The 20,808-nt window shown below is 35.8% G+C and overlaps 1 protein-coding gene across 1 annotated transcript in view; it reads left to right on the top strand.

Annotated features, from left to right (window-relative positions):
* The first annotated feature begins 1,390 nt into the window (after positions 1 to 1,390).
* The window catches only part of ITGA1 (integrin subunit alpha 1), a 115,872-nt gene continuing 96,454 nt past the window's right edge, over positions 1,391 to 20,808 (top strand). The window contains exons 1-7 of the mRNA XM_021695399.1: positions 1,391 to 1,684; positions 2,574 to 2,670; positions 3,663 to 3,783; positions 16,175 to 16,287; positions 18,917 to 19,005; positions 19,112 to 19,223; positions 19,843 to 19,970. Of these exons, the coding sequence (XP_021551074.1) occupies positions 1,391 to 1,684; positions 2,574 to 2,670; positions 3,663 to 3,783; positions 16,175 to 16,287; positions 18,917 to 19,005; positions 19,112 to 19,223; positions 19,843 to 19,970 (954 nt within the window). The remainder of the gene's footprint in view (positions 1,685 to 2,573; positions 2,671 to 3,662; positions 3,784 to 16,174; positions 16,288 to 18,916; positions 19,006 to 19,111; positions 19,224 to 19,842; positions 19,971 to 20,808) is intronic.

Genomic DNA, 20,808 nt, shown 5'->3' with positions numbered 1-20,808 from the left:
TAAGATCCAACTCACTTAGCCATCAAGAGTAATTGAACTAATTAAAATTTCAGATTTATAGCACTGATATTATAAAGATGTTTCATTATACATTGCAAGTGAGGAAAAGGGCTTTCAATACCAACAATCTCATCTTCCTCTCAGTTTTTAGCCCTTAAATATATAACACATATAATCATATTTGAAAGAAAGCAAGCCTTTCCATTTCTTTTCTACCTGAACATGAATGTTTTGGCTGAAACATCTCATGATGCTTTATCTAGAGCTCTGCAGGCATGACTTCTCTCCTTACTCCAGTCATTCCCTCATCCCCATTTTCTTAGCCATGGCCACTGTAGAAGGCCTCTTTCCCAATTTTGCTTCTCAGAAGATGTAATTACATGGACTAATAGTAACGTTGCCTTCTACCAGCCCTTTTCAGTTTTAGCGATAAGATGTAGAAATCAAATTAATGTGAATTTTAGGAATCCTGGGGAAATGTGGGCAAATTTCTCTGCTATCCTGAGCCTCCTTCTCTTCATTTGCATAGCAGTGATAATAACACTAACTGTAAGGTTGTGGGGAAATTATATGAGAAGGAGCATGTGAAGAATAACACATAGTAATTATGTTGTTATTATTAAGGGAAAAAAATTCCTCTTTTGCTGGTACATGTGAAATCAGAACTTAATTTTGACATCTGACTATTGTCTATGTCTTATTTCCCATCATTTTCACCCTATATGGCCCCTTAAGCCCCCTCAGCTTTGTTTTTGTTTTTTGACTTTGACGAAGAATAAGTATGATTTTTACTTTACCTCTGGTACATAAAGTTCCAAGACAACTTAATATAACAAAATGAGCATCAAACTCAAAAATACAAGAAGCTGCTTTCACTCTTTGTGCACTTCTTTAAATCAAAAGAACAAGATGTAAACTATTTTTTCTGTCATCTCCTGTGCTTCAGTCTCTTTGGTGCCTTAGCAAACATGAAAGAGACTGATTTACAATCACTTTGGGCAAATTGCCTGTAGAATTCTGAAGACAGGAAATGAAAAAAAAAAAAGTGCAGCACACCCCCTTCCCCCCGGACATTCCACACAACATGTGGAATAAACAGGCCTAAAAAGGAAACCAAAAGCTCTCAGTCTTATATTGAGGAGTATCATGAATGGCCTTTGGGAGAACATATATTAAAGACAATAAAGTGCTGGAAAAATATTTCAAGAGCAGGTGAACTTGAATCTGACTAATGATAATCCTTTCCCCGTTTGGTCTAAAAGATGGTGAGTACTTTTAATTTAGGTAAATTATGTCACCTGCATCAACATTATGAAAGAGGGTTACCATATTACAGGCTTACACCTCTCAAAGCTTAACAGGAATTGAACTTCCTGGGGATCTTGTTGGGATGGAGATACTGGTTCAGGAAATCCGAGTGGAACCTGAGATTCTGGATCCCTCACAAGCTCCGGGTGATGCAGATGCTGCTGGTCTGCAGGCCAGTTGTTTTTCCATCATCTTCTTCAACAAAATCATTGGTGGTGGTGTTCTGGTCCTTATCTATAGAATGGTCATTTTCAACTTGGGCAGTTTTGGTCCCAGGAGAATTTGTCAGTGTCTGGAGACATTTTTGATCTCCATAACTCAGGGAGTACTACTGGCATCATGTGGACAGGGACCACAGATGCTGCTACAACATACAGTATAGAATTTCATAACAAATAATTTTCTGACTCAAAATGTCAATAACACTAAAGTTGAGAAATCCTGTTGTAGACGTACTACTTTGTGTCTCTCTCATATCAAAGATAATCTGTTGCAAGTTTTCAAAAAATAAACCTGTGAGAGAAGGGTAGGAGCATGTACTATTTAGTTTGGAGTAGAGCAAACCGTGTTTAAAACTGTCTTCAAATATGTGAAAGGCAATTTTGCAGAAGATGGTAACCAGCTGTTCTCCATCACACTTGAAGTAGGAGCAGGAAATGTACATAAATGGACCAATGCTAGCCTTCCATTCTTTTTCTGCATCTTCCACGTGAGCCAGGCAAATCTCTCTATGATTTTGCAACCATATTTGTCCCCTTGTATGTCTTATTACTTGTAGAGACCCTCCCAAATCCTTGGGACATATTTTCTTCTCACTGCCAAGTTGAATCTCTCCCTCCCTTTAAAAATCTAACTTGAAAATTTCCATCTCCATTAAGTCTTTCTTAGCTAAAATGAAATAGTTGTCAGTTCACCTCTAACTTCAACCGGTACACTTTTTCCTTCAGTGTGTTTATTCTACAAATATGTTATTGCCCATCTGTGTACAGGAGTTAGGCTAGATTTTGAGAAGGGATAAGAAAGATAAGGAAGAGAGTCCCTGCTTTTAAGAATTTTCCAAACTAGGCGGGGAGAAATCACACAGAGATAATTACAATGTAAATAAAATAGTATTTAATAATTATTTCTATGAGAGATATTCAAAAAACGAAAGAGGAGGATTTAGTAATTAAAAAGATTATTTCCAGTTGGAAAGATCAAGGAAGACTTTATAAATAGGTATACATAAATATCTTTCTTTAAGAACAAAATTTTCTCTAAATTAGTACAATCCTGTGCAACAAAGAAACAATAATGTTAAAATTGAAGATTATGAATTAGAGCATAGAACGAATTTGAGTTTGGATTTAGGGTTTATAATGAGTAAGGAAAGAGAATTTTTCAAGATGTCTGTAGCTGTATCATGGTTTTAATAAAGAACAGTGAATTTAATTACCTCTGAATGTGCCTTATGATGCTTGTAATTTTATAAGGGAGTGCTCTTTGGGAAGAATTCTCAGTTGCATCTAGGAGAGGAATGTTTTGTAACTTCACAAGTATACTTTAAAAAGTAGTACCAAACATGGAATTTGGCACCATCCATTTGACAGAATTTGGCACCATCCAGTACCCTTTTAGGGGAGAGTCTCACTTGTAAAGGGTTTTCGTTACCTGAACTTTAAGGAAATTGAAGAGAATTAACTCTCATTGAATACCTAGTGTGTGTCAAGCACTGAGTAAGCTCTTTAGATATGTCATGTGATTTAGATAGATCATGGACAGCAACCTGTGAGGTTATCACCACCAACACTATACAGAGGCTCTAGTGTATTAGGATAAGCTTTCTGTCCACTGCTTGATTGAGAGGGAAGCAGAGCAAATCTCAGGCCTGCTTAGGAAGCCATTTCTGGGTGGAGGCAATCAGCTTGCATTCCCTTTGGAAGCAGCAAGGAGAAAGCTTCCTCCCCTGAGGATTTAAAGGGTGATTCTTGCATCCTTCATAGTGAAAACAGGAAAATGAAGGTGTTTACATTTCACTGGTGACCATGATTCACTGTAGGGCTCATTACTGGAAAGCTATCTGTAACCACATTAGGCATATACAAGCATGAGTTTTTGCCAGCTCTCTCATACTCCGAAGTCATTAGCTCTGGGAATGGTACAGCTACTAAATTTCTATAGGATTTTGTTTGAATATTAGTACTTGTATTCTTTAGTTGTTATTTTCAGTCAGTAATACAATTAATACTGTAGACCTTTCTTGCAGTTCTCATTTTTTGAGCATCATTGCTCTTTTGAACATGCCTTTCATAATTCAAAACATTATGGAATCTCAGTTAACTCTGTGTAACTGGACTTGGTTTTCTCTCTTAAAGTTATTCTAGGCTTCTGCGTATCATTCAACGTTGATGTGAAAAATTCAATGACTTTCAGTGGCCCCATGGAGGACATGTTTGGATATACTGTTCAACAATATGAAAATGAAGAAGGAAAATGGTAAGCTGGTCAATTTTGTTGTGTTGTTGTTTAGTTTTTTTTTACAAGGTAATGGAAAATATTGTTTGGTTACAGTTTGTTTTATGAATGATACTTCAACAGAATGAATCATGCATGATAGAAATTGCAGTCTAATCATTTGGTAATGGAAACTGACACAGTAAAAAAAAAGGAAAATTCCTTGGCAGTACTAAAGGAAGTGGTTAGTGATTTCTATTGAAACCCGTGTTGACCTCAAGGAAGGTCCTTGTGCAAAATAGTCATTGTTCTGTAATTGTTATTCTGGTAAGCGTTCTTTAATTGTTCTCATTCTAGAGAACAATTCAGCTGGAAGGACTGAGAGGTAGATGAGAAGCTATCTTGAAAGGGTTAATATCACTTCCATAAGATATTATTGAGCTTATATTTTTGGTGATGTACTAACCTACTGAGTTTGGTTTACTGTTTACAATGAACCTTACTGAATTTCTTTTATACGCTTTTAAGCCCATTAGTAATGATTCAGTTCACTTCAGGTATGATTTTTAAAGTATATTTAACCTGTTGAAAATTACACAAAATTAATATTAAAGCTCTTTTACTTTATATTTAACATAATTTTTAGTGCCTCTTGTTTTGGGGGGAAAAAAAGAACAAGAATTTGTTAAACTTTGCTTCAGTTTAATAAGTTAAACTATTCTAGTAACAAAAAGAATAATCAAAAAGAGATCTATGCCTCTTAGGAAACAGTAATCTATCACTCTACTGTATTTCACAAATGAAAAAATATGGATTTTTTGACATTTCATTTTATCTTTTAGACTTCATTTGATCATAAGCCCCCCCAAATGATCAATAGTAAGAATCTGAGTTCTCACATTTTCTGCATACAAATATTATATCCTAGGTACAAACTAGAATTTGTGGAGGTGTTTCACTCTCTACTCTCCTTACAAGTATCTTAGATGAGACATCTAATAATAGAGTATGAGTTTTGTATTCTTTGTCCTTCCAACCTACACTCTCACTTACCACCACACCCCCACCCCATTTAAGGTTAGACAGGTAAAATCATCTCTCTAGACACCAGTTTTATTCTTTTAGTCATTATGCCTGCAATTCAGGGAGCTCTGCCTCTCAGAGAATAATGTGAGTGGGCCAAGTATAAGCTACAATAAACTGAAACTCAGTTGGGCACCTGGGTAGCTCAGTCAGTTAAGCATCCAACTATTGATTTCGTCTCAGGTCATGATCTCAGGGTTGTGGGATCAAGCCCCATGTGGAGCCCTGAATCGGGCTCCGCAATGGGCCTGGAGGCTGCTAGGGATTCTCTCTCCCTCTGCTTCTCCCCACCTATCTCCCTATGCTCCTCCCCATATGTCCATCGACTGATGAATGGATAAAGAAGATGTCGGGGTGTGTATATGTACACACACACATAATGAAATATTACTCAGCCATCAAAAGAATGAAAAAGAATGAAATCTTGCCATTTGCAACAACGTGAATAGAGCTAGAGTATATTATGCTAAGCGAAATAAGTCAGTCAGAGAAAGGCAAATACCATATGATTTCACTGATATGTGGAATTTAAGAAACAAAACAGATGAACATAAGTGAAAAAAAAAAAGAGAGATAGAGAGGGGCAAACCATAAGAGCCTCTTAACTAGAGCAAACAGAGAGTTGCTGGAAAGGAAGTGGGCAGGGAATGGGCTAAATGAGTGATGGGCATTAAGGAGGGCACTTGTGATAAGCCCTGGTTGTTATATGTAAGTGATGAATCACTAAATTCTACTCCTGAAACTAATGTTATGCTATATGTTAACTAACTAAAATTTAAATAAAAACTTGAAATATTAAAAAAAACAATTGTGCAAATCAGTATAATATACACTATAAATGCAATAGGATTTAAGAGAAGGAGGAATTGATTCTTGACTCTTGAGCTGAGTCTTGAAAGATGATTTAATTTTTATTTTTTTATTTTATTTTTTTTTTAAGATTTTATTTATTTATTTGACAGAGAGAGACACAGCGAGAGAGGGAACACCAGCAGGGTGAGGGGGAGAGGGAGAAGCAGGCTTCCCACAGAGCAGGGAGCCCGATGTGGGACTTGATCGCAGGACCCTGGGATCATGACCTGAGCCGAAGGCAGTCGCTTAACCGACTGAGCCACCCAGGAGCCCGATTATTTAATTTTTAATAAGAAAAGAAGCAATGCCACTCCAGTCTGGGAAGCGACATAAGCAAGGGCATAGATTTGACAAATGGGTGTGTTGGTAAGCAAACGGGACTGACACAGGGATGATAGAGGAGAAAGGGTAGTGGCAGACCTTAGAAGCCAGACAAAGGAACTTGGACCTAAGTAAAGGGCACTGAGAACCATTGTAGGTGGTTTTTATGAACCTTAGTTTAGGAAATTATGTAAAGATTGGATTGGAGAAAAAAGTGCCTAAAAGCTGGGGAATCTATAGGTAAGCAAAAATAGCAATCTGGTGCTTAAGAGATGAGGTCCAAGGCTAGATTAGGGAGAACTGGAATGAAAGAAAAGTATATCCAAGATAAATTTAGATGAATCATTGGTCGAAGTTTGGAAATGTCAAATGGAGATGTAGGAGGAGTCAAACATATTCCGGAATTTCTACACTGGATCATTGGAAATAGGTAGCCATTTAGAGACAAATATACAGGAAAGAAAAATAAGTTTTATCAGGAAGTTGGTAAGTATGATTTTAAACAGCTTGAGTATGTCTGGATAGTTGGAAACCTGAAATGGAATACAGATAAGAGGGAGAAGTTAATATATTAGAGGAAATATTTAGAGAACAAAGACTGGTTTTGGTTCCCACTTGCAATCCTGTGCATTGCCCAGCATTTAGCACCAGGCCTTAAACATAATATATATTCAATGATTATTTGTTGGCTGAAAAAATGAATTTAGTTTCACTCCCTGTTATCATTAATGAAAAAACAAGCACACACACACAAGTAATGTTAAAAATGGCTCTCCTGTGACTGTTATCAAAAACACAAAAGGTAAGTGTTGGCAAGGATGTGGAAAAAGGAAACGTTTGTGCACTGTTGGTGGGAATGAAAATTGGTGCAATCACTATGGAAAATTTTCTGAGATTCCTCAGAAAATTAAAAATAGAACCACCATATGATCTAGCATCCCACATCTGGGTAAATATTCAAAATAATTGGAATCAGGATCTTGAAGAGGTATCTGCATTCCCATGTTCATTGCAACATTATTCGCAACAACCAAGATTTGAAAGCAATCTAATGTCCATTGATGGATGAATAGATTTTAAAAATGTGTCATATACATACAATTGAATATTATTCAGCCTGAAAAAAAGAAGGAAATCTTGCCTTTTGAGACACAGAGGAACCTGGAGTACATTTTGCTAAGTGAGATAAGCCAGACACAGGACAAATACTACATGATCTCACTTATATAAGGAGTCTAAAAGAGTCAAAGTCATAGAAGCAGCATGTAGAATGGTGGCTACCAGGAGCTGGGAGAAGGGAAAACAAGGAAGTATTAGTCAAAGGGCACAAAGTTGTAGTTATGCAAGATGAATGAGTACTACAGATTTACTGTACAGCATATTGCCTATAGTTAACAATACTGTAATGTATACTTAAAAATGTATTAAGAAGGTAGATCTTATTCAAGTAATTATGCCTATATAATAAAGCCCTAATAAAAACTCAGGACACTGAGGCTTGAGTGAGCTTCCTGTGCACTGATGGGCTGCAAGGGTGTTGTGTCCTGAGGACACAGAAACTTCACATTGGGGACCCTCCCAGACCTTGTACTATGGTCTCTTTTGGAGGGCTCGTCTTAATTGGTATCCAATTATAATAAACTATAATCAGAAGTATTAAAAAAAAAGAAGGTAGATCTTATGTTAAGTGTTCTTATCATGAAATAATAATAATAGTAACTAAAGAGCATTGGAGGAAACTTGTAGAAGCGATAGATATGTTTATGGCATAGACTGTGGTGATGGTTTTACAGGTGTATACTTGTCTCCAAACTCATCAAGTTGTATACATTAGTATGTACAACTTTTAAAATGTCAATCATATTTCAATAAAGTATTTGGTTTTTTGTTTTTTGTAAGTGACTTCTGTCACTACTTAGCGCCAGAGCTGAAAATAGAACTCATGTCTCTCCACTCCCAGTCTGGTGCTTTTTTCTTTATTAGAACTATATTAAAAAGTAAATGCTGATAATAACTATCTTCGCGGTTTCAGACTTTACATGTTAACATACATGTGAGAATTTGTGAGCATTTGAATGTATAAGGATGTCAGATAATTTAATTCCATTTTGTCATTCCATATTTATAATGGTTTTATATAAGAGGTGTGAAAAATCAGAATAACAAAAGCAGTGTGGCCAACTGAATTTAAAAGTAAGCAAACTACAAAAATCTGAATATCCAAACCTTTAAGGATGGCATAATAGCAGCATATTGTTCTAAAGAGATCCAGGCACTGGTACCGTAAAATAAATTTTAGAAACATGTTTGGATATTCTGTGTTTATAAAATCAGATAGGATGCAGACTTACTTTAAGAAATGGCCTATGGAATAATTGACATATTTGGGAGAACGTGGATTTTGTTACTCAGTTTTCCTCCAGAGGTGGGTACCTTTATAAATCATATTTACTACTCAGGTTTTGGAAGCTCATCAACCTCAGATTTTTTAAAAATCGCCCTGACCCGTATTGCATCTTGGCTGAAGTTTGCCTAAAGAAGTGGGGGTGGGAGGGATGGGGTGACTGGGTGATAGACATTGGCGAGGGTATGTACTATGGTGAGCGCTTTGAATTGTGTAAGACTGTTGAATCATAGACCTGTACCTCTGAAACAAATAATACATTATATGTTAAAAAAAAAAAAGAAGAAGATAGTAGGAAGGGAAAAATGAAGGGGGGGGAATCGGAGTGGGAGACAAACCATGAGAGACTATGGACTCTGAGAAACAAACTGAGGGTTCTAGAGGGCACATACTGAATGGAGCACTGGGTGTTATACGCAAACAATGAATCGTGGGACACTACATCAAAAACTAATGATGCAATGTATGGTGATTAACATAACATAATAAAATAAAATAAAAAGAAGTAGTACTTGTTGGTCCATTACAAGTGCAGTCTATGCATTTGAAAAGCATTACTTTAATTCTTTGGAAAGAATTAAAAGTTAACAAAAAAGGGCAGCCTTATGCCCCCTTTACCTTTCAAAAGTTTACTTTGAAGTGTAATTTACTTTATATATTTGGCTCAGAAACCACATGTTTTCTCAGTAGCAGAACACATTATACCTCTGATTAAGATCAGCCATTGTTCATTATGGCTAGCATGAGTTGAAACATCCAAGTAATTGCAATGTGGTTCAGAAAAATTCACAAAGAACACAATTAGTTTAATAATTTTGCTTTGAAGAGAAGAAACTTAAATGTGCTCAGCATTGCACAAACTTTCCAGATTTAGGGGTAATCACCAGTATGGCAAAGTTTCCAACAAATGGGAAAATATGAGATATTGTCTCAGGGCTTTCCACTCTGTGGCTCCTTTGCTTCATTACTTTTAATATGTGTATCAACCCTTTTAACTGCTGTTCAAGCAACCATTCTTGGGGTTCAGTGACTTCAGTGGGCCTGCCTCTCAAAGTAGGTTTCATGATGCAGATACCTCCCTAGTCAATCCTCCACCCAATATATATCAAAATATGTTGGCTTCCTGCCTTTTCCCTAGAGGACCCTGCTTTATGCCAAGTAAGGTTTACCAGTGAACTCATGTGATTGATGCTCTATTTCCAATGTATGTATGTTTTAAGTAAGGCCTATTCAAGCTTGGGGTAAAAAGATTTTTCAAAGGTTCTATCACATTTTCTCTTACAATTTTAATATAGTATTTATTTTCCATTGTTTATAATATCTTTTGAAGTTTAAATTTCCTCCTTGCTAAACTTGTCATTTCTTTGGCTCACCTCATTTCCACCCCTATACCTTTCATTACTGAAAGTACTGCAGCTAATGGGACTACTCTGTAACTTCATTTTCCAAGATGACCAAACACTAGATTCATTAAAAAAAAAGGGGGGGGGGGCTGGCTGGCGGGGGTACTTGGCACTCTGATGGTGACTTTGGCTTGGACATCAAAAAAGAGGTGAAAAGAGTGTTCATGAGATAATGTAAATATGAGACAAAAATCTCTAGAAAACTATCTTTTACAGAGGAAAAAACATAAATATGAAGTAGAGGAGTCACAGAACAGCTACTCTTCAAATAAGTAAAATAATGGTCACAATGACAAGAATGACTATTATGAATAGCAAACATTTCTCAGGTTACTAAATTTTATTATGACTGGAGCTTTTTCATAGAGGAGAACAAAATATAAGATGAACTTTTAGAATGAGTGAATGAGAATCAGAATTAGTTATTTTAGAATGAGTATAGAGAGAGTTAGAATTAGTCATTATAGAGTGGGTGTAGAAAAAATTGTTTCTCTCATTTTGATGATCTTTGAGTTCATCAGGTGTTTCTCTAGAGATCAATAATGAGATCCAGAACATTCTTTAATCCTCTTAATCTGCACACACATCATTGCAATAGTGCCATAGAAAAAGCAAAAATCTAATAGAAATAAAATGTAATGAGTTAAAGCAAACTTGCATTAAAATTTGAAATAACAATATCCATAGTTCATGACACAATGTGTCTTGGGTCTTCACACAGTGACCCTATGGGTTTGAGCAGTTATCATTGTTACCATCCTCATTTTCTAGACAGGAAGCTGGGACTCAGAGAATGAACTCCCAAGGGTTTAATATAGTGAGTATGTATCAGGGCCAGGACATGGAACACCAGCCTTCTGACTTTCAGCCAATTCTGTCCTGTGACCACAAGGATTCTCTGGAACCTGGACCTGTGGAAATGCCTCCTGTGTCATGCCAAAGTCATATATGGCATTCTGCTTAAGCAAAAATGCCTCTAAAATGGAAAAGAAGACTTCACAATTAGGACCTCTTAGCTGGGCACATGAGTCATAAATTCCCAGGTCTGTCTTATTCAGATTCTTAGAGCATTTGATACAGCCATTAATTCATTCACTTAGTAAATACTTACTGAATGCCTAGTTTGTTTCTGGTACTGTTATAAGCCTTAAGGGTATATGAGTGAACAAAATAGATGAAAATTCCTGCTATTGTGAAGGTTGTATTCTACTGGGGAAGGAGGGAACAAAAAATAAATAATAAATGTAATAAACAGGTAGGTTATATCATGTCAGAATGTAGTAAGTATTTGAGAAAAAAGAGCAAGATAATGGGGATTGAGAATACTGGAGATTCCTGAAATTCCATAAAGACTATGCTGATACTTTTCTAGGATCTTGTTATTTTTATGCAGCTTGGAAAATTGAGACTTGCTTCAGATTAAGTAGTCCTGGCCTACTACACTACTACTTTCTGAGCTCTCATACCTCAGGGCTTACTTCTCCAGAATCCAGAATTGGCCATGGCTCCAGTTGCTATTTCGGGTCATTTCCAGTGATCACCATACTGTAGGGGCTTTCTATTGCCCTAGAGATCAAATATAAACTACAGAGCCTTTCCTTTAAAGTCGGAGGCATGCCACTCTCAACCTCCCTGCTCCAGTATAAAAAGAAGCTCTCCACTGTGTTCCCACCACATGGACCTCCTCATCACCCTCATTTTCAGCCCTCGCTCTCCTGTTTTCAACTTTTGCCTGGGCTGCAAATCTCTCTTCTCTCCTGTTTTAAAATTCACAATAACTTTACTATTAACATGCCATTCAGCACTCACTTTTCATCAATTATCCTAGATTTTCCCCAGCTAATGGTACATGTTTCCTAAACTAATCAGTACTCTTCTACACACATAATTTGTCTATTTGGATCATGGAATCTTAGCATTGGAAGGGTCTTTGGAGGCCTATCTTACATCTACAGTAGAAACAACTTCCAAAACATCCCTGACCTCATTTTGGCCTGAGGGCTGCCTAACTGGTCTGCATAGGCCCTGTCAGTTTAAATCTAAATTAAATCTCTGCAAGCCCCCCACCCAATTACCTCTCTCCCTAAATCTCATGAAATGGCAATTGCTACTGTTTTCAAAGAAAGAAGGAAGGAAGTTAAGGAAAGAAAGAAGGAAAGATGGGAGGGAGGGGCTCTAGATTAAAATTTTATCCTCTCTGCCTGTTTCAGTTATCTCTTGGTATATAACAAATCATCTCAAAACTTTGTGAGCTCAAACAATATTTTTTATTATTTCTCAAGATTTTGAGGATTGCATAGGTGTTCCCCCTGCTACCTGGGAACTGCATGAATGCTCATCTGGTACCTCACTTGGGGCTGGAGGGTCTAAGATGATTTAACTCACATGCCTGGCAGTTCATGCTGTTGGCTCAAGCACATGTGACCTCTCATCCTCCATTAGGCTAGACTGGGCTTCTTCACAGCATGTGATCTCAGATTTCCAAAAGAGTGAAGTAGAATCTGTAATGCATTTTTTTTTAATTATTGAAATATAGTTGACATACAATGTTACATTAGCTTCAGGTGTACAATGTATTGATTTGACAATTCTATACACTACTCAAGCCTCAGGAGTCACAGTGCCGTTTCTGCTGCCTTCTATTTATCAAGTAAGTCCCAGTTTGACAGGAGGAAAAAACAGATTCTGCCTTAGTGAAGGACAATGAAGGACAATGTCGCATTAAAAGAATGCAAAAAATTTCCAAGCCATCTACTGCAGTTTCAAACCTCTGGATAATGGGGCAATCAAATCCCTGCCTAGGGAATCAGTGGCCTTTCCTCATGTCTAAGACAAATTTGTCCTTCTGGATCCACCCCTTCTACCAGCTCAGGGGCTCTCTCTTCTGTAATATTAGCCTTTCTCTTGTTACTAGCTCTTTCTCAACATCATTTATCAATATATGGATGCCTTCCATAATAAAATTAAGCTCACCTCAAACCCTTGATGGTTTGCCTGGGAAAAAAAGCCCACACATATTGACATGGCCCATCTCCCTCATTTTTAGCCAAACATCTTGAAATGAGGTCTGCTCTTTACTCATGGCTCCCATTTTTTACATTCTTTCCTCTTTGTCTTTTGAGATACCACTGTTTTCTGATTCTCTCTCTCCTTCTCTGGACACTCCTACCAGTTTTCTTCCTTTGCTCATTAAAATCTTAGGTGTTATTTTTCCCTTCAGCTCTCTTCTTACTTTGTACTCTCATAAGGCAGTAGTATTTACTCTTAGGGCCTCAACCATGCTCAGAACATGCTCATATATGTTCCACGTAGTTTCTGAGATGCTCACCAGCAAGACTGAGCCCAGAGGCCTGCAGAAGTAAACCATTATCAATGCACTCTATTGGCCTTTCTCCCCTCTATCATTTTCCCACCTCCACATTTGTGTGTGCTTGGAATTGCCTCCCCAAAATCTACTGGCAAAGTCCTTGTCTAGGGTCTGCTTTTGGGGAAACCTAGAGTAAGATAACTTATATTCTATTTGTAGAAATTGTTCTCTCTTCCTCTCCACTTCCTAAATTCAGATCCTTCTTTCTTGTCTGGGTCTAGAAACTCTTACCTTCACTCTCTGGGTCTAATTTTCCCCTTTCCCAATTTATTCATGACACTGCAAGCAAATAAGCTCTGTAAAGCATTTGATCATGTCAAATCCCTCTTTAAAATCATTGGTGGTTCCCAACTCTCCCCTCCATATAATAAATCCAAATTCCTTAAACTGGACTATAGGAATGTTTGTGATCTGGACACTGTTTAGCTTGACAGGCTCAACTTCTACTCCAGCTACAATGAGCTACTTGAACTTACCAAAAGAGCTGTTTCTTCTTGCTTCTAAGACCTTGCTGAAGTTGCACCAAGTTCTGACCTATTCAGTATTATAATGGTCCATTTATAGTTCTGCTTCCCCCCGTAAGTTTTAAGCAACCTAAAAAAAAATGTGTTTTATTAATTTCATATCCCCAAGGCCTAGTGTACATGCTGGGCTTGTAGACTGTTCTTAATAAACATTATTCAATCCATCTAGCCTCAACTTAAATATTTTCCATAATAGTAGGCTCACTACTTTCCTCTAAACTGTCTTAACTGTAAAACTAATCAATCACATTAAAAAAAAGCTTTGAAAATATTGGGGAAAGAACACTAACCATAACTTCCTTAATATAATTTGTTTTTTGATGAACTCCCTTTTAATCTATGTTTTACATAGATGTAGTAGTTCCATTTTACAGATGAAGAAACTAAGGCACAGAGCCTAAGTGACTTGTCCTAAATCATGCAACTAAGTAAGTGACAAAGCTATGATTTGAATGCATGAAGTCTGGCACCAAAGTTCATGCTATATTTAATGGAGAGGATTAAATTACTTAGTATATGGAAAGCACTTAGAACAGTATATGGCACAAGGTGTAGATTTAGTAAGTGCCAGCTATTATTGTCATTGCTATTATGATGAGTACATTTAATATGACATTTGTCATCCACTTTGAATTGTCATAGGTTTTCACTAAATGAGGTAGATTTTTACTTGAATTAGATCATAAATGTTTTTAATACCACCATACAATCTTATTAACTATTATTTTTTATGACTGCAATATTCTATAGAATGACCCTGCAATAATTAATTAGTTCTTGCTATTGACTATATTTTTTCATCTTGTATATTGTATATAACACTATGAGCATTATTTTTTATGCATTAAGTTTTTTCCCTTAATTTAGGCCATTCTTTTAGGATAGATTGTCAGAAGTAAGAATTATGCATTAAAAGGTTTAAACATTTTTGTGGTTATTTATGCATATAAAAAATGGCTTTACAAAGGCATTATATCATAGGTATGTTTTAGAGAGTCTGTTCAACAATTCAATATTTGCATGTTATAAAACATTTTCATTAATACTAGCTTTATCCAAAGAATTTACACAAAATAAATCCCATTTCTTTTCAATATGAGAGACTTTCAAATATTTAGATTTTTTTTTTTAATATATGCCTTCAGCACCTACACTCCTATGGAACCTCTCAACTCTCCTTCAGATATATATATTTTTTTTATGCTAAATATCCCCAACTTTCCCTCAAGCATCTCTGGTCTGACAAAATTACCAGGTGCTTAACCATCTGAGTCCTAACTACCAAATACATTCCATTGTGCCTATGTCCCTTTTAATTTGGAGATTACAGACATGGTCTGACAGTCCAGAGCACAGAGGGATGATCACTTTCCTTGACCAGGGCATCTATTTCCAGCAATGCAGCCTAAGGTCACATTAGCATTTTTGATACTAAAACACACTGTTGGCTCATGTTTACTTGCTATCAACAAACCCCCCTGTCGTTTTTACATGAACTCCTATTAAGTCAGGTTGCCCACATCCTGTATTGATGTAGATAAAAGTATGCAGCTAAGTGGAGTTATTTACATAGGTTCATATTAAATTTTAACTAGTTTATTAAGTTTCTAGTTCCAGAATTTTGAGACACTTCTGATTGCCCAAATAGATATACTGATTTACTTGATGCATAACTTTATGCTTTCTGTATCTTCTCAAAAGTCATAAACAAAGATACAGGCTAAGACAACCCAAGTACATTCTTATGGCACATAATTAAAGTCCTTTGGTTGATAGTAATCAGCATCTTAGTATATAGCTTTTCAGCCAGCAATGAATCAGCAGCTGTGAATCCACCCAAGTGCCTTAACACTCAACCACATTCATCCACCCTATTCCTGAAGATATCACAGGAAAACTTGTTAAATGGCTTCCTAGGACTAAAATAAATCATGATTATATTTTTTCATTAATTATTATTAAAGCAATTCTATAATTCTGTCTAAAAAGACAGTAAGTGATTTTAACCTGGGTCTCATAACCATCCTTATTTTCTAAATGCTTACAAACTAGTATATACTAATACTAAATCTTATGATAATCAAATGTTTATATTTGCTAACTTCTCTATGAAATTATCAACTCCTCATAGGAAAAAGTCATTTATACTTCCATGTATGCTTTGTAAACTAACACAGCAGCAGGCTTAACCACTATTTATTACTTCAGCCCCCAAATAAAATATATAATAAAGAAATATATAATACAATAAATAAAATATACTGAAATCTCTCCTCTATATATTTTATAGTTTTTTAATACAAATCAACCTGCAATTTGAAGACACTCAGCTTATTTTGAATAACATTACATTACTAACAGAGGGTAACTATCTGATTATGTCTATGAGACTATCATTGTCTTAGAACTAGTCATAAAATAACTAAAATAAAATGTTTCCTTTTATTCAAAAATGTTAATTGAGTTATTTAACTTCCAGGGTGCTTATTGGTTCTCCTCTAGTTGGTCAACCCAAGAACAGAACTGGAGATGTCTATAAGTGTCCAGTTGGGAGAGGCAAACCATTACCTTGCATAAAGTTGGATCTACCAGGTATGTAAAGTCAAAACATTAAAGCCTGATCCTAAATTATACCCAGTATTCTCATTAAAAATAAATTTTAACTCAAGAAAAGATTACAAGAATCTATAAATATTCTTCAGTTCTTATCACTCAGATTCACATAAAATGACATTTTGATTCTGTCTGCCCTTCATTTGCTTTAGAATTCATGATAGAATATCCATAGATTTAGAAATAAAAGACCTTTCCAAGTAACCCCACCCATTACATTGCCTCCACAAAATTTAATTGTTCCTTTTTTTTTTTAAAGATTTTATTTATTTATTTGAGAGAGAGAATGAGAGACAGAGAGCACGAGGGGGAAGAGGGTCAGAGGGAGAAGCAGACCCCCCGCTGAGCAGGGAGCCTGATGCGGGACTCGACCCCGGGACTCCAGGATCATGACCTGAGCCGAAGGCAGTCGCTCAACCAACTGAGTCACCCAGGCGCCCCCTTAACTGTTCCTTTTTTAAAAGAAAATAGCACAGGACTTGTAATACATAAATTCTTTTAAAGAGAATAGTACAAGGTAAACTTATATAGAAATGGGTATGTTTGATAGAAATATCACTGTAATTAGAACATGACTAGGAACTTCCTACTAGAACTATCCAAGAATTAGAATCCTATCAGTGTTCTATACAGTATTAAATACCATTAAATTAGTATATATTTTGTAGGTTTAACTTCAAATATTTTATTTTTCAGTTCTCTTTTTTCAATTTTGTTTGTTTATTATGAACATTTTTCCTTTACATTTATGAGCATAGTTATAATAGCTGCTTTAGAAATCTTGTCTGATAATTAGAACATCTGGAATATCTCAACATCACTTTCTATTTATTACCTTTCTCTTGAGCTTGAGTCACATTTTCTGTTTTATCTTGTGTTTAGTAATTTTGGATTATATCCTGGATTATACTTTTGAGTTATAAGTCTGGAGATTCTAGATCTTTTATGTGTTTTTGAATAGTCTTAACTTTTTGTTTTAGCAGACAGTTTACTTGGCTGAACTCAATTTCCAAACTGCAGTGGGAAGCAGTTAAAATCTCTATTCAGTTCTTCTAATTGTAGCTGAGCTGTTTGAAGTTTGCCCTGCACATATACAGTTCAAGTCCTTCAGATATTTGGACAGAATATACATGTATATGTTGGAACTCTCTTTTTGTGGTTCTACTTTCCAAGATATACCCCCTCACTTTGCAGTTGCTGTCATTACCCCAATTTTTGTCCTCTGTTTCTTCAAAACAGTAAGACTTTGAGCTTTATTTGAGGTATAGCCACTGACAAGAGCCTTCCCTTAGGGGAAAACAAACACATAAACAGGAAACTCACGCCGTGCTAATCTTTTCTTACAAGTACATACTTGCCTCCAGTTTCTGTCTGCTTTTGGTTGCTTTCCAGTGCCTTCAGATGGTTTTTTTCTTTTTTTTTTTTTCTCCTTTTCCTAGACTTATAGTTGTTATTTGCAAAGGACTTGTTCTGATAGGAGCTATTCTTTCATTACTGGAAACTGTAATAGAGTTTTAACATTAGCATGGAGATTTTAACTACATCAACAACAGTGGACAAGTTCCTGCTATAGCCCCTAATGTCCCAAGAATGTTCATCCAGTGTCAACCCTAGTATAAAAAACTCTAATCCAGATTATTTAAGACCCACGTAGATAATAGCCCAGTTCCAAGTACTTGCAAGGCAAACCAGACTAAACTCTGGGACAAAGACCACTATCAGATTAGGAAGACAGTGTGACCATTCAGGAATCTCTGCTTCCATTCCCTCACTTTAAACTGTATATGGTCTTAAGGTAGGAAAAACTTCTGGGCATTAACAGTGAGATAAATCTTTCTTGAACCTGAGTTTTGCCACTTTCAAATATTTCAGCACTCTGCTAAGCAGGGTTTAGAAGATTTTTATTTTCCTGTCCAATCTTTTTTTTTTCTTCTTTTTTTCAATATGAGTAACTGGAACTTCTTGCCAATTTTGCTAGGTTGGCATGCTTCAAGACCCAACATTCCTATCTCGAATGTCAAATGGCATCCTTTCATTGTGTTTCTTTTCTCCAAGACTGAACACTGCTCAGTCTTGCTCCAGTTTTGTTTGTTACCTTCATGATGTCCCCATGATGGTGAAATTAATGGTCATAAACTTATATTTGATATTTGAAGGGTTTTTTTTTTTTCTGCTCTACAACTCATTTTCCCTCTTGTCAGAAATCATGTTTTATCATTGGTTATTTATAACATATAGATATAACATGCAAGGTAGGTGTGTAAGTTTATATTATGTCTATAATATTATGAGGTTAAATATTTTATTTGTTTTAATTAGCAAAAATGTGTGAAAGGCTATCCCACATTCTCTCATTGCCCCAATAGTTCTGCATTCTTTTATAGTTCAGCAAAACTATTTGAGACAGCTATCCAGACAAAGTTTCTGGGACATAAGCCAGGTTTTTGGCCTTAGCTTGTTCATTATATTCCTTAATAATACTTTGAAGACTAGTTGATTCAGACAAAGAAAGTGCTATGATATGAGCAAAGCAAATAGAATGTCTTAATGAGAAGACACTTAATTATACTTTGTTTTCCACCCTCATAAAATTTTGTTCTATTTTTAGTTAATACATCAATTCCCAATGTCACAGAAGTAAAGGAGAACATGACTTTTGGATCAACTTTAGTCACCAACCCAAACGGAGGGTTTCTGGTAAGATAGCAAAGAGTTGGTTAATGAACCAGGAATGCTGTTATTCTAAGACTTTATAAAATCTGTTACATAATTTTTAATCTTATGGTTTTTAATTTTTTAAAAGGCATGTGGCCCCTTATATGCCTATAGATGTGGACATTTGCATTACACAACTGGAATCTGTTCTGATGTCAGCCCCACATTTCAAGTCGTGAACTCCATTGCTCCTGTACGAGGTACACATTTTATGCAATGTTCTTACATGTTTGAAAAGTGTAAGCAATGAATGAGACATACGTATACACAGGAGCATACCAAAAAGCTTGAAGTATTTTCTCAGCTACCAGCATTACCAATTTAGGTAAATGTTTGCTTTGCCAATTTATAACCAAACCTCACTGCTATTTTTGGAGCTGATTATTAGTGTAAATAACCTTTAACAGAGTCTTGTTCAAAACATCATAGCTAAAGCTGTCACATTGTTTTTATTTAAAGAGTGAGTCTCTTTGAAGAAAGTGATCTCATTTGAAATACACAGAAAGAGAACAGTTATATAAAAAATTCATATTGAGAAAATTTCCAAAGATAACTCATACAATGTTGATTAAAATTAAGTAGAGATGAGTTTTACTTGATAAGAACCCCAACCAATTGCTATTGAATGCAGTAGTATTTATCACCTTTACTTTTCCTAAAACTATTTTTTCTGATTTTAAAACCCAGTGTATCCACTATGTAAACTATCAGCTTATCTTTTAAAATGAGCTTATTTCAGCTATGAAAACACTCCATACACCTTCATACTATCTAAAAAGACAAACTCCAAATTTGCACGGTTGACTCTTTTTATTACAGAGTGCAGCACCCAACTGGACATAGTCATAGTGCTGGATGGCTCCAATAGTATTTACCCCTGGGAGAGTGTTACAGCTTTTTTAAATGACCTTCTTGAAAGAATGGATATTGGTCCTAAACAGACGCAGGTATGTGACTACGCATTTTGACTTCTGTTGTTCTAAAGATAAAAATGTATAGATTTTTAATAATACAAAATACTCCGAAAATAAATTAATCAATAAAGCTAATATTCGGGATGAATTTTATATTCTGTATGTCTGACCCTGTTATTTTCTAAACAGAAAATATTATGAAAACTGCCATTTCTAATGCTCTTAGAAAATATCCCCTATAAATCTCTGTAAAATCATGATTGTATTCTTACTTATAAGGCAAGTGTAGCCACCTTTGGTAATATCAAAGCAGGGTGTCAGAATTTGTGGAAACTAATCTAACATCCTAAAGAACACATCACATTACAATCTCCTTTCTCATATTATACAAGTAAATTCATAAGTGACCACAGGATCGCTTAAGGTCCATTTTTTCTCATATTTAATAATTTCTTTTCTTAAGCAAAAAGCACAGGCTCCATGTTTTAGCTACAGTTAAGTTTAATAGTTTTTTTTTTTTAATTTCTCCCCATGAGTATCTGTTTCTAAACACATCCCCTTTATTGTCATTAAATGAAGTGAAACTTACCATGTGGCTCTCCCACTTCAGACACTGAGTTTGGGTTTAACTAATCTAATGTTTATTAAACTGAGGGTTCTAGAGGGGAGGGGGGTGGGGGAAATGGGTTAGCCCGGTGATGGGTGTTAAGGAGGGCACGTTCTGCATGGAGCCCTGGGTGTTATACGCAAACAATGAATCATGGAACACTACATCAAAAACTAATGATGTAATGTATGGTGATTAACATAACATAATAAAATTTAAAAAAAACTTATATGGCTGTATGGCTTAAAATATGGAGATGACAGT

This window comes from Neomonachus schauinslandi, chromosome 7 (assembly GCF_002201575.2).
Source record: "Neomonachus schauinslandi chromosome 7, ASM220157v2, whole genome shotgun sequence".
Lineage (NCBI taxonomy): Eukaryota > Metazoa > Chordata > Mammalia > Carnivora > Phocidae > Neomonachus > Neomonachus schauinslandi.
Note: the sequence above shows the minus strand (reverse complement) of the source record. Positions and strands in the feature narration are given on the sequence as shown.